At 39.2% G+C, this 23,173-nt stretch overlaps 2 protein-coding genes and 1 long non-coding RNA gene across 12 annotated transcripts; 1 reads left to right on the top strand and 2 right to left on the bottom strand.

Moving 5' to 3' along the window:
* Positions 1-308: 308 nt before the first annotated feature.
* On the top strand, positions 309-12,271 carry gsdmeb (gasdermin Eb). 2 transcript variants are annotated; one of them, XM_028580035.1, is made up of 10 exons: positions 309-500; positions 866-1,087; positions 1,180-1,372; positions 1,700-1,874; positions 9,006-9,126; positions 9,215-9,313; positions 9,637-9,764; positions 9,851-10,010; positions 10,177-10,250; positions 10,367-12,271. In XM_028580035.1, the coding sequence occupies exons 2-10, from the start codon at positions 883-885 to the stop codon at positions 10,592-10,594; spliced, it is 1,383 nt and encodes a 460-aa protein (XP_028435836.1). In that variant the 5' UTR covers positions 309-500; positions 866-882; the 3' UTR covers positions 10,595-12,271. The 2 variants fall into 2 exon arrangements, with proteins under 2 accessions (XP_028435836.1, XP_028435837.1); XM_028580036.1 differs by having other exon boundaries at positions 309-507.
* Positions 4,533-5,305, bottom strand: LOC114556908 (uncharacterized). The gene is made up of 3 exons (XR_003692750.1): positions 5,234-5,305; positions 4,926-5,071; positions 4,533-4,701 (listed from the first exon to the last, which is right to left on the bottom strand). It is a non-coding gene; the product is annotated as an uncharacterized LOC114556908 (long non-coding RNA).
* Positions 11,161-22,698, bottom strand: pals2a (protein associated with LIN7 2, MAGUK p55 family member a). 9 transcript variants are annotated; one of them, XM_028580029.1, is made up of 15 exons: positions 21,656-21,882; positions 21,007-21,148; positions 20,534-20,589; positions 19,471-19,590; positions 18,588-18,706; positions 16,612-16,764; positions 15,790-15,939; positions 15,332-15,559; positions 14,213-14,344; positions 13,912-14,014; positions 13,709-13,774; positions 13,421-13,582; positions 13,120-13,322; positions 12,905-13,033; positions 11,161-12,778 (listed from the first exon to the last, which is right to left on the bottom strand). In XM_028580029.1, exons 4-15 carry the CDS (start codon positions 19,499-19,501, stop codon positions 12,602-12,604), a joined length of 1,653 nt encoding a protein of 550 aa, XP_028435830.1. In that variant the 5' UTR covers positions 19,502-19,590; positions 20,534-20,589; positions 21,007-21,148; positions 21,656-21,882; the 3' UTR covers positions 11,161-12,601. The 9 variants fall into 9 exon arrangements, with proteins under 9 accessions (XP_028435830.1, XP_028435832.1, XP_028435833.1 ...); XM_028580031.1 differs by lacking the exons at positions 21,007-21,148; positions 21,656-21,882 and adding an exon at positions 22,680-22,698; XM_028580032.1 differs by lacking the exons at positions 21,007-21,148; positions 21,656-21,882 and adding an exon at positions 21,941-22,114 and having other exon boundaries at positions 19,471-19,608.
* Between the last annotated feature and the right edge of the window lie 475 nt (positions 22,699-23,173).

The following is a 23,173-nucleotide window of genomic DNA, read 5'->3' as shown; positions in this document are numbered from 1 at the left end:
CAAAATCTTTGAACTAGACAGCAACATGAGGTTTTTACAAAGTATTGATGAAAATATCACAGTTTTTTTTCATATAATACCAGGGGTGGGTGAGGGGTGGGTCATATATCACTCACCCCTGGTTTGAGTAAAAAATAATTAACAATACACAGCAGGGTATAAATACATACATAATATATACCAATGCTTAGCCATTTGCTGCCCGTTGTAGAGCTGGGAAAAAATAAAACAAACATGCAGTGCAATTATTATCATTATTATTATTTTGTTATATTATTATTATTATTATTATTATTACAAGTGTTTTGACCGACACATACAGTTGCCTCAGTAACACATCAGCAGCTTCCTGTAGATATGAAGGCGGAGCGTCTGCGCGTTTTTTGTCCAAAACAAGATCCACTTCACTGCACACCATAACCGATACATGGTGAAGCCTTGTCTGCTCTAGAAGTCTGGCCGCAAAGAACGTTTCTTCATCACTGAAACAAGGACTTCGGGTAAGCGGTAATTAGCGTTTGCATTTAGTTTCGATGTTTGTTTGTTTTTCTACAAATGGAGACTGATGTGTTGGCTGATGCTGCTAGCATGTAGCTACTTTTTCAAAGTGAAGAAATGTTTGGAAGTGTCTATTGCTTTACACGTACGTTATTTTATGTTGTCTTGCTTGCTGTGCTGTAAAAGTGCATTAAGTGTCATACGTTGTAGTGGTGTTATGTTGACTTACTTTAAAGAAATAAAAGAAAGAAAGATGATTGAAGGATCGTAGCAACTAACGTTACACTAGTTTTCAGCCTGAGGAGGAGCTCACATGGGTGGTACTTTTCTTCAAGCGCACTCTTGGTGCTTTTGTTTTAAACCTCAGCCTCGCAGGTTTAAGGGATGTTTGCCACAGCCACCAGAAACTTCGTGGAGGAGGTGGATAATGGGGGTTTGCTGATCCCAGTGTCCAGTCTGAATGACACTATTGCTCTTCTGACAGTGGTGGTGAAGCGCAAGCGTTTCTGGGTCTGGCAGAAGCCCAAGTATATTCCCTCTGATTTTAACCTCAATGATATACTAACAGGAGACATACCTATAAAGCCAGGTAAACATCAAACCACTCTATACCACTATACTAAGTTGTATTGATTTCTTTTTTTAAGTTCTCAGAAAACATAAATGTTTCACTGTTCACAGCTGTCATAGAGACAGACTTCATTAAATACAATGGGACATATAGGGACAACCTCCAAGGGACTGTGGACGCAAAGTTTGCCCACGCCAATGTGAGCCTCGAGGGTAAAGACTCTTCCAAACTCCAGTCATCTTTTGGCAGTTTGAAGAAGGACGAAGTGGATGTGCAGAAGCTGCTGCTAGACTCCAAAGGCCGGTTAGTCGCCCCCCCCCCCACCCGTTTCCACTGTCCTGTTAACATGACAGTAATTTTACTGTAAATGTCATCTGACATGCAGTCAAAGATCATGTTGTTAAAGATGTGCGCAAAGCAGGAATGATCTTTGTCCGACCATAAAGTTGCATGCAAAAAAAATTGAGGCTCTGTTGAATAATTAACACGCTCACAAGAAAATTGCTTGTTTTGGTTCAGGATGAATTGGTTTTTTTTATTTTAAAATTCAAATCAGTTTAAGACAATACTTTACAGATTTCCCAGTCTGTATACATTTCATAATATTCCAAGAATGTTCCTTTTTGTCAGGGTCCTGGACATGTCCCATGATCTGATCAAGCAGACAAAGGAGAAGCCCAGACAGGTGTTTGGGGTTGTGAAGGAGCGTATTGTGACTACTCAGCCCTGTTCGGTCATAGAGGAGGTGCAGCAGGGAGGACAGTATGCAGGAGTACTGAGCCTCTGCGGGCCCAAGAGCTCAAAGGTACAGTACAGTATTAAACTTATTCTTATGGTTGTGTAATGTTTGTAATTTAATGCGTAAGAGTTCATCACAACAGAAAATCCCCCTTTCACTGTTATATTATAAACAGGAGTGAATGCTGATTCAGAAGCATTCACAATATTGTTTCTGATTGTTCCGTAAAATATTTGGCCACCTACTACTTCTGCATACTTTCAGCTACAAAAACCATTCAAATGTCAAAATGTTCAGCACCTTAACGACATTTGTGCTGGTATTCAACTTTTCTCCACCATTTACAGTTTTTAAAATATTAAGTTTTTTTCTTTTTACATTGAAATTCAATGGAGCAATCTTTAAATCCTCTTCAGGCTTCAGGCTCCACTTCTAAATGCTACTGCTCCCACATACTTTCACCTACAGACGTCATTCGAACTTTTCACAAAAAATGATTCAGGTTTTTGATATCTTTTTACAGTTTTTGTGTTATCACTTTAGTGCTTCTTTAGGCTTTCTCTGTGTTTTGAAGGGCTGCTCAGTGTGGGTGATGTCACAGCCGTGTAGAGGACAGAGAACATTGTCTTAAAACTTTCTCTTTAACTTGCTCTCACGTCCACAATTCTTACTTCTCATACACCATTTCTACGTCAAAACGTAGATATACTTTATACTACTTTTTTGCCAATGTGCTCATTTAAGCAACAGGCTCAGTGAGCCTCAAAATGACAAGAGCCACAAGCAATCCTTCATTGACAGCCCTCCTTAAACAACCTCAACTTTTCTGGACGAAAGCACAAAGTAGTAGTTTTTCAAATCACTGATATGCCCACATTTTTTAACTTTATCTACACAAATGATTTATCAATATGTTTGCAAATGCTTTTTGGTGCTGGGCGATATGGAGAAAATCAGATACCACGATATTCTTTTTATTTAAAGATTCTTTTTTGTGCATTTTAGGCCTTTATTTGACAGAACAGCTGAAGGCATGAAACAGGAGAGAGAGGGGGGAATGACATGCAGCAAAGGGCCGCAGGTCAGAGTCGAACCCAGGCCTACTGCATCGAGGAGTAAACCTCTATGTATGGGCACCCGCTCTACCAACTGAGCTATCCGGGTACCCACGATATTCTTGACCAAATGCCTCGATATCGATATTCCGGCGATATTTTAGGGTTGACAATTGGTGCTTTAACAAAATATCCTCACACTTAGATTTTAGATAAATAATCCTCAGTAATGTGGACATAATATCTAAGTAGGGAAAAGGCAAATAATAGAACAGACTGGTAAGTTCAGAAAAGTACATCACTTTACTGTAATGCAGCCTTTAAAACCAATTCAATTTCAATTCAATTAAATTTTATTTATAGTATCAAATCATAACAAGTTATCTCGAGACACTTAGAGTAGGATACAGATAGAGTAGGTCTAGACCACACTCTATAATTTACAAAACCAGGAAAAGACACCACTTATGTCATATCACGATATTACGATATTCAAAATCTAAGACGATATCTAGTCTCATATCATGATATTGATATATCGATATCTTGCCCAGCCCTAGCTAACAGTGAGGTCATTATATTGATAACACGTATGTTTAGGCTTTTTTCAGGCTTCTTCAATGGGAAGTTTACCAAGGCTCTTTCAGTTAATCTCAGATAATATGCTATGACTTTTTTCTCTCACTTTTTTCGACATACTATACTGTAATTTTTTAATGGCTTTTTTCGACATACTATGCTATCACTGTTTTCAACATAACATCTTTAGTGGTACAATGGCTCAGTTGTTATCACTGCTAACAATAGGCAACCAGTAAGAAGTCACTGCACACTCAGACCCAGGTTTGATACCCAGTCCAGGATATGACTTTTTTTTTTTTATCAGTTTTGTTTTACATACTATACTATGACTTTTTTCAACAAACTATACCATGACTTTATAACTTTTTTCGATATACTATACTATGATTTTTATCATACCATACTATGACTTTTGAATGGCTTTTTTTGTCAGTTACATTGTTTGGTGGCACACTGGCTCAGAGGTTAGCTCTTCTGCCAATAAGCAACACTTTATTGGTCACAGCAGATTCTAACCCAGGTTTGATACCCAGTCCAGGCTGGCCTTTTTCATGATGCTTTTTTCGACATACTATACTATGATTTAACATACTTATACTATGATTTTTTTAAACATTCTATGCTATGACTTTTAAATGGCTTTTGTGACATACAATGCTATTACTGTTTTTAACATGAGCTCTGTTGCCAAGAGGCAACCAGCTAGTAGTCATTGCAGACACTCTGATCCATGTTCAATATCCAGTCCAGGCTGGACCTTTCCGTGACTCTTATTATTAAAACATTCATTCATGAAGATCAACACAAACTATGACTGTTTTTGTCTTTTTTGACATAGTATACTAAGACTGATTTTTCGACATACTATACCATTACTTTTGACATATTAAATTTTTTTCCGACATACTATACTATGTCTTTTTTATGACGTGTTTTCTGAAGCAGGACAACCGATGCCATGTTGTCTGGTGGCAATGTTTTATTTCATTCACGTAAACATGTTTTGTCAGTATTAGTCCCTACTGAGCAGAAACAACCAATCAGAACAGTTTTACCTTCAGTTCAGTTTGAAGCAGAAAAGTGACAGTGAAAATTAATAATTGTATTGAATAAATTAAACAATAGGAAAATATCAAAGTGAATCTTCTGGGTCAGATCCCACTCTTCATCATTAGCCTCGTCTTCATCAGGAGCAAACTCACTCCAGGAAACCTTGTTCATCTGAGACGGAGTTCATCCTTAATGACAGGTTACATCTGTGTGCAGGTTTACAATACACAATAATAACTTTATTTAATACTCAAACACTTTCATTCATGAAGATCAACACAAACTATACTATGACCTTTTTTCTGACATTCTATACTAGGACTTTATTTTCCTTCTATACTATGACTTTTTTATGGTATTATTCAACATTTCAGTAAATTCGTACTAATCAAAACCATTCCCACTTTTCCAACTATTCTCAATACTTCACCTTCTTCTTACGCAATTATGCAAAATGCAATGCATTTTTTTTTAGGGATGAAATCTGTTGCGGTGTAGCAGGGAAGAGTAGGGAATGGTGGACCCAAAATGCAGAGGCAAGGCCGGTAGGCAGACAGCAGGTTAGTGGTAGAGGATCTATTTAAAATAAGGAGTCCAAACAACAAAAGGGAGTCCAAAAAAGCCAGCAGGCAATACAAACAGAGTAAAAAGAAGCAGGCAAAAACTAAAGTCCAAAGGGAAGCAACAAAAGAACAGAATAACAAAAACAAAGGAAATCCAGAAACAGAAACTACTGACCAAAACTCACGGACGAGAAGACAGGACTGAACACGGTTGGGTAACACGCAAAATGATCTGACACTGGACAAGGGGCACACCAAGACTAAATACAGAGGGTAATGAGATAACACAAGACAGGTGACACAAGGGGTGGGAAAAGGGTGAAACACATTAGGCTGGGCAGAGCAATCAAAAAAGGTGGGGAAAACACAAGACAAGAAGTAAAATAGACAAGACAGAAAACCAGGGACTTCAAAATAAAACAGGAAACGGAGCAAAATACAACACAGAAAACAGACTACCAAAATAAGACAAAACACCAAAACCATAACAGAAATCATTTTATAAATACCTATAGTTGTGCCTGCATTCCCTCAATATGTTTTTGGTATTTCTTTCCAGGCTGGCCCTTTCAATGACTTTTTTGTTATTATTAAAACATTGATTCATGAAGATCAACACAAACACACATACTGTACTATGACTGTTTTTGTCTTTTTCGATATACTATACTATGACTTATTTTTCGACATACTATACTATGACTTTTTTTTACATACTTCTATGACTTTTTTCGACATACTATACTATGACTTTTTGGGACTTTTTGTCGACATACTATTCATTGACTTTTTTTTGACATACTATACTATGACTTTTTTGTCGACATACTATACATTGACTTTTTTCAACAAACTACTATGACTTTTTCATTGCTTTTTTTGATACTGTAAACTGTACTACATGCTATTATATGACTATTTATCACTTTTTTGACATACCTATACTATGACTTTTTCACATGCTATACTATGACATTTCTTTTAAAAAAAAAAACTTTAAATTATTCCACTTTTGTTCAATACATTATTGGTATTATTCAACATTTCAGTAAATTCGTACTAATCAAAACCATTCCCACTTTTCCAACTATTCTCAATACTTCACCTTCTTCTTACGCAATTATGCCAGCAATCATGCAAAATGCAATGCATTTTCTATTTAGGGATGAAATCATTTTATAAATACCTATAGTTGTGCCTGCATTCCCTCAATATGTTTTTGGTATTTCTTTCTCAGTTCATGGCATCCTACTTGCATGCTATGCGAGTAGGTGGAGAGAGTAGAGCAATATTTTTTCTAGTTAGGAAGAAGTGGAATTTAGTGGTTAGTTTGATGCTTCCTCTTATACCTTATTTACTCTCTGTGTTATTAAGTATAAGAGAGAGCCTTTGCTCTTTGACTCAGAGCATAAACTGTTTATGTCCTAGAACTAGATAGATCAGTGTTTCTCAACGGGGGCGGTACCGCCCCCCAGGGGGCGTTCAGAAGATGATGGGGGGCGTTGGAAGCAATATTTTGGAAAGGGGGGCGTTGAGGTGCCGTTGGGGGGCGTTTGTTAGAAAGCTAGTTTAAACCAAAGATTCACAAAAATGCTGAATAAAAAAAAAGCTGCCAGTTTATAGCACTGCGACTGGACGAGACGGGTATCCTAACTTTTCTGTGCTTCTGTCAGCTTTGTTTGGCGCAGCTCCGTGCTGCCTTCATTGAAACGGGACATCAGAGTATCGTCTTGAGCTCTGTAGCTACTACGTGACGCTGCGTTCAGATAAGAAAAAAAAGCAATCACCGCGACGTCCTGTTGTATTCTTTAACCCCCCCAATGTAGCACAAGTAGACTTTATATTTCACAGTAACAGTTTTTCATCAGATGGTTTATTAAACACAACGTTTCCTACTGTACCTGAATGCAGCTTCATTTCACGGAGAAAGAGAGAAAGAAAAGAGACATGCGAGAGATATTGACTGTGCTTTGTTGTTTGGGAAACATTTAGCTGTTCCATACACTCCCGGACAGTTCAGGGCTTGTGTTTGGTGTTTTAAAACTTTCTTATGGAAGCGATAGAGGCAGTGATGTCACGGTTTACTGTACGGGACTCTCACACCACCAAACACAGCGCGATGTGGGGTTTCGTTTTCTCCAAACGTTTTTTTCTGCTATTTACTCCCAAGACAGGCGATAGCAAACATAGCTAGACTCTTCTAAGCATTAAAAAACGGCTCTCACTAACTTTCAAAGGTTGTAAACTTATTTCCATTCGGCAGTAGGTGTCGTTCTTTCAAGTCGTTTGTCATCACCAAAATACTTTTGTGTGTGTGTGTGTGTGTGTGTGTGTGTGTGTGTGTGTGTGTGTGTGTGTGTGTGTGTGTGTGTGTGTGTGTGTGTGTGTGTGTGTGTGTGTGTGTGTGTGTGTGTGTGTGTGTGTGTGTGTGTGTGTGTGTGTGTGTGTGTGTGTGTGTGTGTGTGTAATCCTTCTGCTTTTACCCCTTGATAAGTGCCAGCTTGTTTTCCGTTGGAACAATTCGATTTTAGATTTGAATGAAAAATAGATTTTAATGTTAAATTGCTAGCTGTTTCTGATTGGCTACTGTTAGTGTTTGTAATAATAATAATAATAATAATAAGCATAATACATTTTATTTAAAGCGCATTTCATGACACCCAAGGTCACTTCACAAACAAAAAAGGACATTCAAATTCTAGTCATCTTATAAAAGTGCTGAGGTTCACACCAGGGACATGCAGCAGGTCTTTTGATAATACCTATTTATAGTTTGAATGTTACATATCTAGTCGTTCTGATTGGCTGCTGTTATTTAATTTGAATGTCAAATGGTTGCATTTCTTTTAAAAACCTGTAAATATATATAATTTCTATTTACATGGCGTTTTTGATACCTGGGAAACTAATACATGTGTTGTTTGTCATTCAATGATTTGATTTTTTGATTATTTTTGATAACGATAGTAACAACAATAATAGGCCTATATTAAGGCGTAATCATTAATATTCAGGGCATTTAGCCTACATAATATTTGATGGGGGGCGTTAGGGACCTGGATAATGGATAGGGGGGCGGGGGCACAAAAAAGGTTGAGAACCACTGAGATAGATACGTAATAGGTTCCCTATAATCAATTCCATTGTAGCCACATCCTCATTTTTACATCCTTTGGAAGCAGACACACCAGCAAAGTTGCCATGCATCACCAATAACTGTTATTCAGCAGTAATTGTTTTAGAGTGATATTTCCTTTACAACTGACTAAATTCGAACTAATCAAAACCATTCCCACTTTTCCAACGATTCTCAATACTTCACCTTCTTCTTACGCAATTATGCCAGCAATCATGCAAAATGCAATGCATTTTCTTTTTAGGGATGAAATCATTTTATAAATACCTATAGTTGTGCCTGCATTCCCTCAATATGTTTTGGGTATTTCTTTCTCAGTTCATGGCATCCTACTTTGTCCAGAATTGGTTTCAGTTCCACATGCAACTGCATGCTATGCGAATAGGTGGAGAGAGTAGAGCAATATTTTTTCTAGTTAGGAACAAGTGAAATTTGTGCCAAATGCAAATTTTGGACAACTGTTAGTGGTTAGTTTGATTTGTCTTCCTCTTATACCTTATTTACTCTCTGTGTTATTAAGTATAAGAGAGAGCCTTTGCTCTTTGAGTCAGAGAGACTGATCAAAGCATTCACTGTTTATGTCCTAGAACTAGATAGATAATAGGTTCCCTATAATCAATTCCATTGTAGCCACATCCTCATTTTTACATCCTTTGAAAGCAGACACACCAGCAAAGTTGCCATGCATCACCAATGACTGTTATTCAGCAGTACTTGTTTTAGAGTGATATTTCCTTTACAACTGACTTGAGTTTTGTTATTATTTGTGTGTTTGGTCTCACACGCCTGCGGTATTGTTGCAAATCTGCAGGTTTCATTGAAAGAGAACGGCAGCTTGAGTAAAGACAGTAACATCACCATGGAGATTCCCATCCATACTACCATTGCCTATGGTCTTTTAGAGCTAGAGATCAAACAAGATGGGCGCTTTGGTGAGGAAGCATTCACGCACAACTGATTCAACTCTTACTGTAGTTACATTTCACATATTTGAAATGTAACCTGTTGTATTTTCTACAGAGCTGTGTCTGATGGCAGACACCACTGGAGGTTTTGAAGTCGATGGCCTTGCTAAGAAAGGACTGTTGGGTGTCTCTGAAAAAAACTACCTTAGACAAGGTAAATTACAGTTTTCTTCTCTGCAGCCATAAAACATGTGACTTTAGATGGTTGTTGCAGCTGATAACATGTTCAGAAATGCATGTTTTCAAGTTACAAAGGGCCACCTTATCATAACGGTGTGATAACTGTGTGTTAACATGTGCTTTGACCTATGATACAAGGTCTAGTGTGAACTTGTGCTGTTAACTTATTTGTTTTCTATACATTTCTTCTAATAAATGCCTGGTTCAATCTTAGTTTTTAGTGACATGGTGCATGCCATGCACACATTTAGTCTGAATGGTGGATGAGAAAATGTGTTCATTTGGTATTTTATTCAGAGATGGAGCAACTGAGCGATCATTTCCAGCTGCTTTCAGCTCTTCCTGCCACCACAAGGTCCTTTCTGCTCCAGCAAATCACCAAAGTTATGGAGGACCAAGAGGCCGTCAGTTCACTTCAGAATGTGGTAAGCAGGGACAGAGAGGTCTTATCAACACAGAGTTATATTGTGGAGTTAGCAATAGGAACTCTGGGTGTTTTCCTCTGTCTCAGCTGGACCAGATGTGCCTGGATAAGAGACCTGCCCTGGGTGATGTCACAGAGCCCCAAAAACAGAACATCCAACCAATTCTGGACCTTTTGGAGCAGTCTGGTCAGGTTGAGTCCACACCAGTCCTTACAGCCCTTAACCTTGTTACCAGCGCAATGGATGGTGAGAAAGTTGTACTCAATTGAAATGTTGCTTGAAGTTCTCAAATTATGAAAAACACTCCCTCAGTTTAAGGTCAGGAAGATAAGTATGTGGATTTGCAAAGTTCCCACTGCATGCAGAATATCCTGAAAGTTTTTTATCCTGTATCTGGGTCTTTGTCTTTCAGAGATGACAAATGATTGTCTTGCTGTCTTGGGAATGTGCTGCAGCCTCACAGTGTTACAGGCTCTGGAGCTACTGGTTAGTAAAGTCACTTTTTTACAAGGAAGACAACACAACAACATGTTATGTACGTTTTTTTTTCATCTTCAAATCACATCAAATCACACTTTTTATCTTTGTCACACCTGTTCCAGGTGCAGTGTGTATTCGGCAAAGGGGAGTTGCAGCTGAGCAGCGCAGGCCTAGCTGCACTGACAGAAGACGTCTTTGAAAAGACTGAACATCTATTTGCCTCCTCTAATGTGTCCCTGAAGAGAGACGGGGACACAGTAAAGACAGAAATAAGCCACCTGGCAGGAAATCGCCCTCTGGTCTTGTGTATCGCTGTCAGAGGTCTCGCCTCGTTGGCCCACTGTGATTGAACTGAAGACACGTTTACAGTTTATCCGCCAGAAACTTGAAACGTTACACTGGAATGAGGTAAAGGGGATCGTGTAGATTACGTTATTTTTGTTATTTGAGTGTTTTTCTCTTTTTGGTGCAGTGCACGTTCCTCTAAAACAGTGTTGCATTTCATTGTAGGATAATTATATAGATAAATGTACTGGTGTTAAAACAATTAGTGAATTAATGCTTTTGTCAATCGACGACAAATCGTAAAAAAAAAATAATTGACAATCAAAAAGTTTAGGTCATGGTTTGTTGGACAAAACAAGCATTTTGAAGACGTCACCTCAGACTCTAGGAAAGTGTGAGGTGCAGTTTTTTTAATTTCTGATTTTATCTAGAAAAAAAACAATTGCTTACAAATGTAAAATGATCCACTTTGAGATTATAACTTATTAAATAAGGCATAATACCCTACAAGTTGTGCGTTACTTAAAGGAGAATTCATGCCTTCAAGCCAATGAAAAGTAATCATTGTGCACACTCTTTGATATATAATTTAAATCTTTAATTTACCACTTATTATACACAAACGATAAAGGGGTTAAATGATAGGAAGGCACCTGGTTCTTACCATCTTATTTTGGGTCATAGTCTCTGAAAGAAGCTTGTCTTTTTTGTCTTGTGTTCTCATGTAATTACATTTTAAATACAGTATGATTTGTATACATGTGTCTCATTTGTCAATGTTGTGAAAACTTAACTAAAACATCTCACTTTTAAAATAAACACTAATGGATTTTTGTATGTAGGGTCTAATGTCACGTCTCAGCCATGGATCTGTAGGATAGTAATCTTGTACTTTAACATTCTTTGTGGCTATATTTTGTCTGCAATAACATTTCAATGAGTTTCAATGTGCCTTTTTAATTGTGAAGCTTTATTTCAGGTTTTGACAATATTGGAAATTGTTTAAACTTGCTACCTTTTTTATCTGTGTCTTTGTATGTTTGTAAAAAAAACATGTAAATATTCTTTTCTCTACCAGTTTGCAAACACATACTCAACACAACATGTTTGTCAAGTAATTGTGCCAAAAGAGCAAAGTAAAACCAAAGTGGATCATTAGAAAACACGAGTTATTTACTTGACATCTGAAAATACATATTTATTTGAATTCTTGTAAAATATACCATTTAATAAGTAAATATGAGCTTTATTTTAAACGGTTAAGTTTTAGTAATATCACATCAAAAGGGATGGTTCTCTGAGATGCAGTACCCTGTTCAAGAGTCCTGTGGAAAGTTTTTCTTTCAAGCAAACACAGACAGCACCATCTCAGCGTGTCTAACAGTCTTAATTAGAAATACTGATGCCTGACAAACATAATTCATGTAATCTGTTGTGCTTGAGTGAAAGAGAAATAATTGCTAAACACTACAGAAATACTTTTTTCTTCTGTACAACATAAAACAGTAACTGGCATGACATTTTCTATGTATGAGATTAAACTGCAAAAACAGAGCATAAATATCGCCTTGAGGAGGAAAAAAGGTCTCAAAAATGACACTGTTCTACATGAATGTTTGTAGTCCCAAAATGAGATGAAGTACTGAAGGCATACGCACTGTAAACTGTAACATTGAGGTATCCTTCTTTTCTTGCAGAATAAATACTTACATCTTACATACAGATGTAAAATTAAAACAGGACATGACAAAAATTGCATTTCCTTTAAAACACCCTGACACATGGCCAGTATCTTCTTTCAATCCGCAGGAATAGAAAAGATTCTTTAAAAAGTATTTTACCAATAAATAAGTACACTTCATGTGTTGTGAGTTGCATAGTGTGCTAGAAAAATAATCTGGCAATTCAGATCAAGGTGACTCTGATGCAGCTTTGTGCTGGACCCATTTTCACACAGGTCTGATGTCCAACACTGTCCATGTGTGCAGTACAGTGTTGAATCCTACGTCCCTTCAGGTGTCCCCTTTCATCACAGCTTGGACAGCCATGTCAGTCCTGTAGGGTGTAAAATATCAGTAGACCCAGCTGACTGGAACCCACTGCGGCTCTATGAACAATCGCTCCACCACCTCCTGCAGTTGGTCAAAGGCTTTGTCCAGATTGTCGTTGACAATAGTCAGGTCAAAGTAGTGGCAGTATGCCCGTCGGATCCTGGCACTCTCGTCCACAGTCTTCTTCAAGTCGTTCTCCTGTTACAGAAAGAGATTCAGCCCGTTAGGATGATGGAAGCAACAACCATTTCACGAGTAATAACCCCTGAAAGGTCCATCATCATTTATAAGTATTTAGGAACCTTAAATCCTCTCAAAACGTACCGTGAGTAGTTTGGTAGTAAGTCCAGCATCTATAACAGCTTTGTGCATAGCTCTTAGTGTGTCCAGTTCAGGAGCAGCAATAAACACCACAAATGGCATAAACTCAGCAGTCCTCAACACTTTTAGGGCCTGGGCAGAAAATAATATTTCACAACTAAAGCTTTAGGGGGAAAAGAAAGAGATCTTCACAATGAAAGTGTGTGCCTTTGACTAACCTGAGGGTTGACGTCCAGGATGCAGGTACGGCCCGCATTCACCACTTCATGGATAGAGTTAATATTGGTGCCATAAAGGTTGCCATCGTACTCGCCATGCTCCAGGTAACGGCTGGCCTTGATGTCCCTCTCCATCTCTTCCCGTGTCACAAAGCAGTAGTTCTGGCCGTCTCTCTCCTCTTCCCTCGGACGGCGTGACGTGACTGGAGGTAAAAGGTGAGGAGAGGGGTTACATGTACCCTGGCAGGGAATCTAGTTGCAGGCAATGTAACTACCTCTGCTGTCTGTCCCACGCACTCACAGGGTACAGTGGTTCCATATCGCAGTGGGTTCATGACAATAAGTCTGTTCTTCAGGCTCCGCCTCCCAACTCCCTGGGCTCCAATCAGAACCAGCGTTTTCCTCTGAAACGGCGGCATCTTGGCTACTTCCTCATAGATCTGCAGCTCATAACGGTCAAATTCTGTTCAAGGCAATTCACAGGCCGGATGAGTAGCGTAATGTCATCTATGCACTAACAATTTAACACTGCAAACTTTTCACAAAATCTCTTGTATGTAGAAACATTTGCTCCAGTGGTGATGCACACCTGCATTCTTCGAAGTGAGGTACATCATTTTTTTCTTCTTTTTCTTCGCAGTACCACAGAGCATCCCTGAGACAACAAAAAGAAACGGTCAGAACAGCACATGGTGGTGCTAAAGGAAAGAGTTTCCTGACTAGCATAACTAAGCAAGAAAGAGTAGCGAGGAGCATGGTGTCTATAAGTTGGCTTCTGTGATTAGAACAAACCTGTTCCAGAAGTATCCCAGTCTCTTCTCACAAAAGCTTTCCTCTTCTCCTCCAAAAACTGACTGGGGATGAGACCAGTGGCTCCACCAACAACTTTGCGTGCCTACAATGAAAGAGTAGTTGAAAGATGATACTTCACGTAGTAAAGGAATACCATGCCTAGGTATCTGTCACAAACGTGTTCTTCCTTATCGTGCAGCGTTCAACAGTCAATTCCACCCCATTTCTAATAAGATGTGCAGCTCTGGTTGAAGCAGCAATGTCCCTCACCACCATTGCTGAGTAAAATGTGTCTACCCACCTGCCACCAGTTGGGGTCCTCCTTGTTGACTACATGAAGGATGTCTCCTTTGGAAAAGGCCAGGCCTGCCTCTTTACAGGGGATCAAGTTGTCTGTGGCCGGATTATAGTTGAAGTGTGGCTTCAGATAAACCTACAATTTAGGGTGTGAACAAGATAGCAGGCAATTTAATCATACAGAGAGCATACACAACAGGATTGAGCAATACCTTAAATCCCTATTAAAATATCTCGTCACATTTTTTTTTTTTAAGATTTGTGTTTTTGTCGTAGCAGATTTTGTCATATCTTCTTTATTTGGTAGTGAGAATGATGCACAGGAAAGGCAGGGAAGACATGCGGTAAAGTGCCCTGGGCCGGACTCAAATCCGGGCCACTGCAGAAGGACTCAGCCTTGATGGTACCACACTACCTAGTGAGGTACCAGGGCGCAAGCTGTGTGATGTTAATAATACAATTTGTTCATCTTGGTTCATGAATAATTAATTTATCAGTAGTGCCATGACTGTAGAACAAACTACTCATGTGTCTGACAGCTCTAAAAATATCAATATAATGTTACACAACAAAATGTGTGCGTGCCCACTTCCTTTTTTCCCCTATACATATATTTTTTTCTTGTAATTCACAAGTTAAACTCTTACAATGACTGTGTGTAACAAGCATTTAACCAAACAGTAAAATTAGATCATTCAATCCTTCCCAGCACAAAGGTCAGGAGTGTCAGCTGCTGTGTGTGCCTGTTACTGTAAGAAGGAGAGGGGTGCTCCAGTGAATAGAGTGGTGTGTGTCCCAGATAGTGTGAGAAGAGTGTTATTAATAGACCCTCACTGGGCTCAATTTTCAGAAGCCTGGCATTCTGAGATCACCCAGGTCAGGCAGTTCTCCCCCAATCACTGAAAGGTACAGTACGACTCCTTGCCTCGCCTTGTACACCTGGCACACCGGGACTGACACATCCTGTCCTCCGGTGCGCTTTACACACGGATTTCAAGATTTCAATAAAGTTTAAAAGCGCTAATAAAAAAAGATTTCCCAGTGTAACAACATTTTTAGCGTTCCACAGGTGAAACACTAGACAGGAACACATAAAATGCAGCCTGCTTTTTTCCTCACCCACCTGTGGAGGAGCCGGTGTGCCTCTGTAGCTGGGCAAGACCTTGAGTGAGATGCTCCCACTGCAGTCCCCCAACAGCTCCTGGAGTTCATGGGGGTTCCGACTGACCTTACGACCGTTCACCTCGTGAATTATGTCCCCTATGTGTAGCATGCCCTGCCTGTCAATCGAGCTGCCGTGCAGGATCCGTGCGATCACCATCTCTCCCTGCTCCACACGGAACGTCACCCCCTGAAAGAGAGTCATTTAGTATCACACATCCGCACTTCCAAGATCATACGGGAGGTCTATATCATTGCATAGTCTGTCTGGTTGCTGAAAAAGAAGCAACTATGTCGAGTTATTGTGTAAAACTGAGTCACACCGTTTTAACAGATGGTCAATAAAAGAGGACATGAGTAAAACACTTATCTAGCTTCCTCTGTAGAGCTGTGGTTGATATAAATTCCTGGCTAACTCACCAGTGGTTCGCCAGCTTTTTTCTGGATTCCAATCATCCTTACAGCATCAGCTGGCATGAGTGAACTCGTCAACAAGGCATTGCTGTTCACTGCAGCGTGGGGCATTTCATAGCACTTTGCAGCCACTTTGTCATGAGCCTCTACCAAAGACTGAGGCAGAAAAAAGCAGGATGAGAGAGAAGAACAGACAGAAATAAGATAAATATTCTGGTTCAGAATCTCTGTACCACTAAGATATCTTGATGTATATTTCCAACACCTTTTTCTCACTAAGAAAGAAAACAATCACTGCAACGATGTGGTTCATCTACCAAAAACTAACAGTGACATGCATTCGATAGATTACCATCAAAGAGTTAAGACATAAATCACTTAACTGTGCACATTAGAAAAAAATGCTCTTATGACTGCATCAACAGATGAATAACATATATAGAGAAGATAAGTCAGTCTTGTTCTTACCGTAGCAGCCACAACACAGAGTTTGCATTGGTCTGACTACAAACTGCATCAGCTATTGTGAAGGTTTACTGAAACAGTAAGTCTTCTCCCCCTGACTTTACCCACATAACTCAGCCTGCTATTGGCCCAAGTAAGTACACCCCTACCTCCCATGACGCAGCTTGTAAGTAGTTGAGAATATACAGGGCGACAACGGAGCTGAACTGCCATCACTTCAGAGAGTAGTAGCCAATGGTTGGTGTAACATGCTCCGACATCCATTCCCACACAAGTAGAACACAAGCTAGACCATTCACTCTACAATCTCTGGTACGTTCACCCCACATTACAAATTGTGTACAAGAAGAATGAGGTCGATACCTTAAAGTGCGGCTCCTGAAGGATTTTGATAAGCTCAGCTGCGGCAGCATCTTTTTCTGGCAGGTTGTTGAGGGAATCCAGGATCTCCGTGACCAGCTGAATATTATTATCCTGCACAGCTTTTAACTTAACTTCTTCGAGACGCTCATGGGCCTACACACACACACACACACACACACACACACACACACACACACACAAAAATCCAAACCTCTTTATTTCTATTAGTAATGGGAAAAAATGTAGTTTGAGGCACAAATCATGATTTTTTTAACCCCAAAATTTGGTATTTTTGAGCATATAACCCTTTACTATGTTTAAAGTAAATAAAACAACACTGAAAGTGCAGAGCTGAAACAACACATTCAACAACTTTGTCGAGCAGGTGCATGCCATATAAAAAAACATGTTCCCATACCAAATTCCTAATAACATAATTTAAGTGGCTACTTTATGACAACATTTTTGTCCCTTCATGTAAATCTTGTTTCCTTGTCCTAAGGCATCAGTCATCTGGCTAGTGTGTGAGCCAGTCATCTGGCTAACATGAAGAGAATTTCACAGTGAATTTCTCCACCAGCTACACTGACCACACAATGGGCTTTGGTTCTGTTTTTACAGAAAGATGAGAAAGAGGTAGACACACAACATTAGGGTGCACCAAAAGGATAAAATGTTATTTCACGGTAATTTCGGATCTCAATATTGATGTAAATAGCGATATAGTACATTTCTGGGAACTCAGCTCAGAGTCCGTATGGTAGTGTTACTGAGAAGAGTTTAACACCCTGCTGTAGGCTTAGTTTTATCACATGGGGAAAGGAGATCATATGTTATTCCTTGACTGATAGAACACTGTATTGTTTCAAGTGTTGCTCTTGTTCTGTCCAAATACTGAAGGTCAAATTACATAAATGAGACACCATTAAAATGCCATGTTCTTGTGACTTCCATGTGAAACATTAACAGATCTCAAATCAAACTATCCCTGTGATACACACAAGACAAAGGGAAATTACACTAACTGTTCAATATACAGTATATATGACCTCATTCAATGGTTCGATTTGATATGACATTACACTAAACTACGGTACATACAGGCCTATGTAGCAGGGAAAAAAATGTGATATCCAAGGAAAGCAGTGCTCCGTTTGTTAGAAATGAGAACAAGAGCTTGCCTTTTCTATAGAAAGCCATTTGTCCTTCATGCTGTCAGCGTCAGTCCTCTTTTAGCTATGTGAAAATTTGATTTAACTGGTATTAAAAAGGAACGTTTTCTGTCTACTCAAGCTTAAGCAGATGCTTTAAATTCAATACAATATGTAAAAACTACACGAGGTGTGAACTACCCTGCACATAGCAAATCTGATGCTTGTTTCTCTCTTCTAATGACAAGTAGTTGTACCTTGCACTGGCCAGCGTACCTTGCATTTCCTGCAAGTAATTTAAACCTTGACACCGGAACAGTGGGTACACTATAAGATTAGTTAACGTCACAGGGTAGCACATTATGAGATGCTTTACATACGCTTGTTCAAAAATCATGTTTAAGAGAGAGAGAGAGAGAGAGAGAGAGAGAGAGAAAACGGCTTGAACTATTTCTCCTTCCAGACCGCAAAATTAAGAAATTACCCATTGTCTCCTAGTTGAAATATGTTGTTGAGCCTCACATTGTACACCGCCAGGATGCAGTCGCAATCCTGGACGTGTGGCAACATGTGACACTACATTACACCTTCATTTCCTCGGGCTCACAGTGACATTTGCTCCTCTTCTAAACTATAGCTAGAGCTTGATGACCAGCTAATGACATTATAACTCTCTGTGTGTGTGTGTGTGTGTGTGTGTGTGTGTGTGTGTGTGTATATATATATATATATATATATATATATATATATATATATATATATATATATATGTGTGTGTGTGTGTGTGTGTGTGTGTGTGTGTGTGTGTGTGTGCGCGTGTTTTACCTTTGCGAGGGAGCGAATGATGGGGCTCTCCATGATGCCTCTGAGGAAGATGAGGTCAATATCTTTGGCCCCTGAGTCTGATGGCAGGTCTTTCAGGTTGTCCAGTACCTGCTGCATTGCTGAAGGGGCAAAAATACACGTCAAAGGTTGGGCTAACAGAACGCTACCCACACCCTTGACCTTTTTGAGCTTGAGCTGCTTTGGGAATGCAGGCAGAGATGTTAGTGACAATGCTCATAGCCAGTAATACTGAAAACAATTAAAAATTCTGAGTCAAAACAATGTGACTATAACAAGAGCTTACAAGGCAAGAACAATAAATGGACAGTCTATCAATGGGCCAATTCACAGAGAACACCCCTTATTTCTTCTACAGCAGCAACAAGCACGCAAAGTCACAAAGGGTTTGTTCTACTAACAGATCTGCCTTGTAGAGGCTGAGAGCACACAGCAAGAAACTTGAGCTCGAGATCCTGACAAATACAGCTTTAATTTCATTTTCAATTATTATAATTTCAATAAAATGTATACAAAACATCTTACTGTACTTCCCAGTAATTATCTTTCCATTAACATTTGTCATAAATTCTGTTTTTTCAGAAAAATAAGTAGTCCATTTGCATTTTTTTTAAATAGAAGATACTATGGGAACCAAACATTTGGCAGTTTTGCAATCACATGTCAAAATTTTTTTGGGTTTTGCCATGTTTCACAGAGAGACAAATGTGAAAGTTCAGAGGCAGCAACAAACCCGCCCACACAACTATGTCTGGGCAGTGGGCACAGTACCATTTGAATGGTAATGAAATGTCAAATCTTGCAAACAACATTACAACAGTTCCCATGCATTCGATTAGTTAGGACTTTGTCTTTGACAGCTTACCTTTGCCTGACTTTGCATTGGCCACAGTCATGTTTAATATTCCTCAGCTCAGGGCGGTGAAACTCTCTTAGAACGGCTAAAAGCTGCCCAACTGCCCGCTTGCAGAAACCAGTGTAACTGCTGCAAAAGGTAGAAAACCTGTTCAAGTCAGTAAACTGTACGCCAAGATCGCCATACTGTACAAGCCATGTCATTAATTTAATCAAGCTGACATTTACTAACACGTGTTGCTGTTGAACAAATGCCGATACAGTATGGAGGGATGAGACACAAAATGACAGAAAACATTTCTTTGTCTTGTCTTGAGCTACTGACATGCTCATGAAAGAGAGCATGTTAGTACAGAGAGCTCTAATGAATTAAGAGAATGACAAAGAGGGCCATTGAATGACGTCCCGTCCATCTTGCTAAAGGTTGTGCCAGTTACACAGAGGTGGCCCCTGGAGACTCTGTACAAACATGATCTTCAAACAGAGCAAGTAAAAACAGCCCTATGCCTTAGTGCAGTGGTTCCCAACCTTTTTTCCTTGGCGCCCCCCCTACTCATGCCTAAGAAAAGCCGAGCCCTCCCCCTCCCCCAAAACCGAAGTTGAGGTAACTCTGGAAATAGAGCCTTACTTTCTTTTTTGACACAGAGCAGTTATCAGCACTGTTACGTTTCTCCACCATCTTTCATTCATAAAATAGTGATGCCGTGGCAGCAGGAAAAACGAGGATACAACAGAATATATAGTTTTCATACAGACTTTTGTATACATTATATATTCTAGTGTATTATCATAATTTGTTTAACGTGCAAATATTATTTTTTTTTACCTCAACCTCAAACCAGATAAAGACTCGCGCCCCCCCTGTGATCTTTGCCGCCCCCCCTGGGGGTGCCCGGACCCCAGGTTGGGAACCACTGCCTTAGTGGGTAGGTGGACAAACCAAAACGAATTCTGGACTTTTTGAGCACAGGCCCCATTTAACTTTAAACTGTGTGAACAGCAAAAATGCAGAAACAACAAAAAGGCAGATAATCTTTCAGAGTCAAAAAGAAACAAGAAAGGCTCAAACTCACCTACAAACTGTGTTCAAATCATCAGTGCAGTACTCCAACACGGAGCCCCACGTTTTCTACAAAACACATTATTCTTCTTAGTTTTGGTGAAATTGACCAAGGCAATCTAAAAAAACAACTATGTATTGATAAAAGCAGCTCATGCTAGTAAATAATTACCATGATTACTACTCATTACCAAGTCTGATAAAGCTCAGCTCAGAAAGAGTGATAGTGGGGACAGTGAAGTATTCATTGTTTAGTTTTCTGTAGATATAAAAAGATCAAAAGTAACTAAAAGAAGCCTTTTATTAATGGGACATGGGTCTATTTCACTGAACTACTATAAAGATTGTTCTAGTTGCTGTCATCACCAGGTCTTACTGCTCTGCAGTTGCCCAAATAGGCTGGAAATTAAAGCAACCATTCCATAAACATTTAAATCAGACTTGTTTACAACCATAAAACGTTTTGAAGTAGGCTACAATTCTCACCACCAAACAAGACCAAAACTAGAGACCAGCTTGCGATGTCTTCAAAAAGGTATATTGCTTTCAGTACTAGTAACAGTCACCCACTTTGAGCTCATTCACAACTTTCATAAATTAGGACCCAGTCTTGATGAATGAAGTTGAGCTGAGGCAGAAAGCACACAGTTGCAATTAGCTAGAGTAACGTTGCACTGCCTTTTATCAGACAGCCAGGTGGGACGTGAAAGCTATGTGCTCATGGTGGCAGATAAGTTCATAAATAGTAAGTTAGTTCTAATGTCATGGGAGAACACTAAAGAACAGTGGAGCTTAATAAGCCTTCAAGAAACGTGTTGGCTGCAGTGGTTTAAATTTGCTATCAAGCTACACGCGCACTAAGCACGTGCAACTACCACTTTCAATGTAAGGTAACGTTAACTTAGCTAAACATGCTAATTAGCCATTGGTAGCTAATTAGCAGTATTATAATTTTATATTTGACATATTTTAAACTGCAGCCACATGCTGTCAGATCGTCATTGGCGTTAACTCCACTAACGTTAGTGCCCGTTCCGTACCAAGTTAATGCAAGCCATTGCTAGTTTGTAAAGTTAGCTCATATAGGTAAGTTAGGAATGCTAATGATTGCTAGCAAACACTAGCGTGCGCTTACAAGTTAGGTAGCCATCTTTCAGAATTGACCAATGCCGTTATTTTATTACAAAAGGTAAGCGCACTTAACAGAGCTAACTTCGCTGGTTTAATTAATTATCTCTTGCGAATTAACTAGCTAGTATATGAAGTAACAGTTAGCTGCAAGTCCAGTCATTGGCTAGTAGTAATCGTAATATCATGTGGCTCAGACTAGCTAACGTTAGCTAACGTCAGCTGGTCGTGAGAGCCAATAAACGAGGGTCCCATGATGAGACCCTGTTAAAACAAATAAATGGTAAGTTACCTGATTTAAGCATTACCATCCAGTCACACTTTCATGCTTCCCTCAGTTTCAGAGTTTGCTATTTCGCAGACCACTTGCGCAATAATAACTTGTTAGTGCATTTCCAGTGTGCCTGCTTGCGCCTACCCCATCTAGTGACAGTGTGATGTGCAAATGACATGCCGTTCAAGCGATATCTAGGTCATCGAAATCCTGCACAGCACAACCCGGCCATATTATTTATTGTAAACATTACCTTACAATAATTCAATTCAACTTTATTTCAGACAAACGGGTCCATATCAATATAAAATACCTGTAGATGAAAAAAAGGTGTGTGGAGGTAAACTGCATCGATGGTTTCTTCAAATACTGTTTCCCCAATAAATGCAATGAGACCCTAAAGAAAAATCGTAAATACCCTCTGATTGCTTTTGATTGTACACTGTACATACTCACTGCAATATTGTGAGTTGACCGATCAATACAACTATTTGGTCATCATAAATTAAAACATACAATAGCCCTTACGATAGTTTGTTCAGCTACCAGGACTTTAAATCTGTAGTTCTGAATTAAAAAATGTGCCAAAATAGATGGAAAATTAGAGCGCTTTACTGAATCTATCCATTGTCAGTAGAGTGCAAGTAATAACTGATTTATCTTTTCGCTCTAGCAAAACATCATGCGCCATATCAGTGCCTACTATTGCATAGCCAACAACATGTTTAAGAATAAGAAACTTTGTGGAAACACTTACCCCATGAGGAAGATATACTGTATTTGATCTTGCTATCATTGGCACCTGTGATAAACCATCCCCACATCTGGCTACAAATAATCCCATTTGTACCACCCATCAGCATAAAGAACCAAACAATATTCCATTCCCCAAATCTGGTAATTCAGCTACACTGAAGCTTCCTAAGAGAGCCAGAGCTTAGTTATAGAGAGCACAGTAGCTTGGACCAGGTGTCATAACAGAGTTAACCCTGTGTTGCGTGATTCGCTTTTGATGTATCCAGGTCACTTGATTGGATTAAACGGTTAATCTGTTTACATCGTGTACATCACAGCTGGCTTGATAGAACAAGTGAAATATACAATACTGTAGTGTACTCATTTTACAGTTAATTTGTATTTTACTCTCCCCAAAATATAACATTAGTTACACTTCATGTCCCTTGTATGTGTTTATGCAAATGTATGTAGGTGTGCGTGTACATGTGTGCTCATATTCATTTATGTATGGGG

This window comes from Perca flavescens, chromosome 6 (assembly GCF_004354835.1).
Source record: "Perca flavescens isolate YP-PL-M2 chromosome 6, PFLA_1.0, whole genome shotgun sequence".
NCBI classification, from domain to species: Eukaryota; Metazoa; Chordata; class Actinopteri; order Perciformes; family Percidae; genus Perca; species Perca flavescens.
This window is presented reverse-complemented; position numbering and strand designations above follow the sequence as displayed.

Coding starts and splice junctions, on each gene's coding strand:
- gsdmeb (XM_028580035.1), top strand. CDS start 883: ATGTTTGCCACAGCCACCAGAAACTTCGTGGAGGAGGTGGATAATGGG. Junction 1,875..9,005: donor GCGGGCCCAAGAGCTCAAAG/GTACAGTACAGT, acceptor GCAAATCTGCAG/GTTTCATTGAAAGAGAACGG. Junction 10,251..10,366: donor TACAGGCTCTGGAGCTACTG/GTTAGTAAAGTC, acceptor CACCTGTTCCAG/GTGCAGTGTGTATTCGGCAA.
- pals2a (XM_028580031.1), bottom strand. CDS start 19,501: ATGACTGTGGCCAATGCAAAGTCAGGCAAAG. Junction 14,015..14,212: donor AGGACCCCAACTGGTGGCAG/GTGGGTAGACAC, acceptor CTTTCATTGTAG/GCACGCAAAGTTGTTGGTGG. Junction 12,779..12,904: donor TTACTACCAAACTACTCACG/GTACGTTTTGAG, acceptor TTTCTGTAACAG/GAGAACGACTTGAAGAAGAC.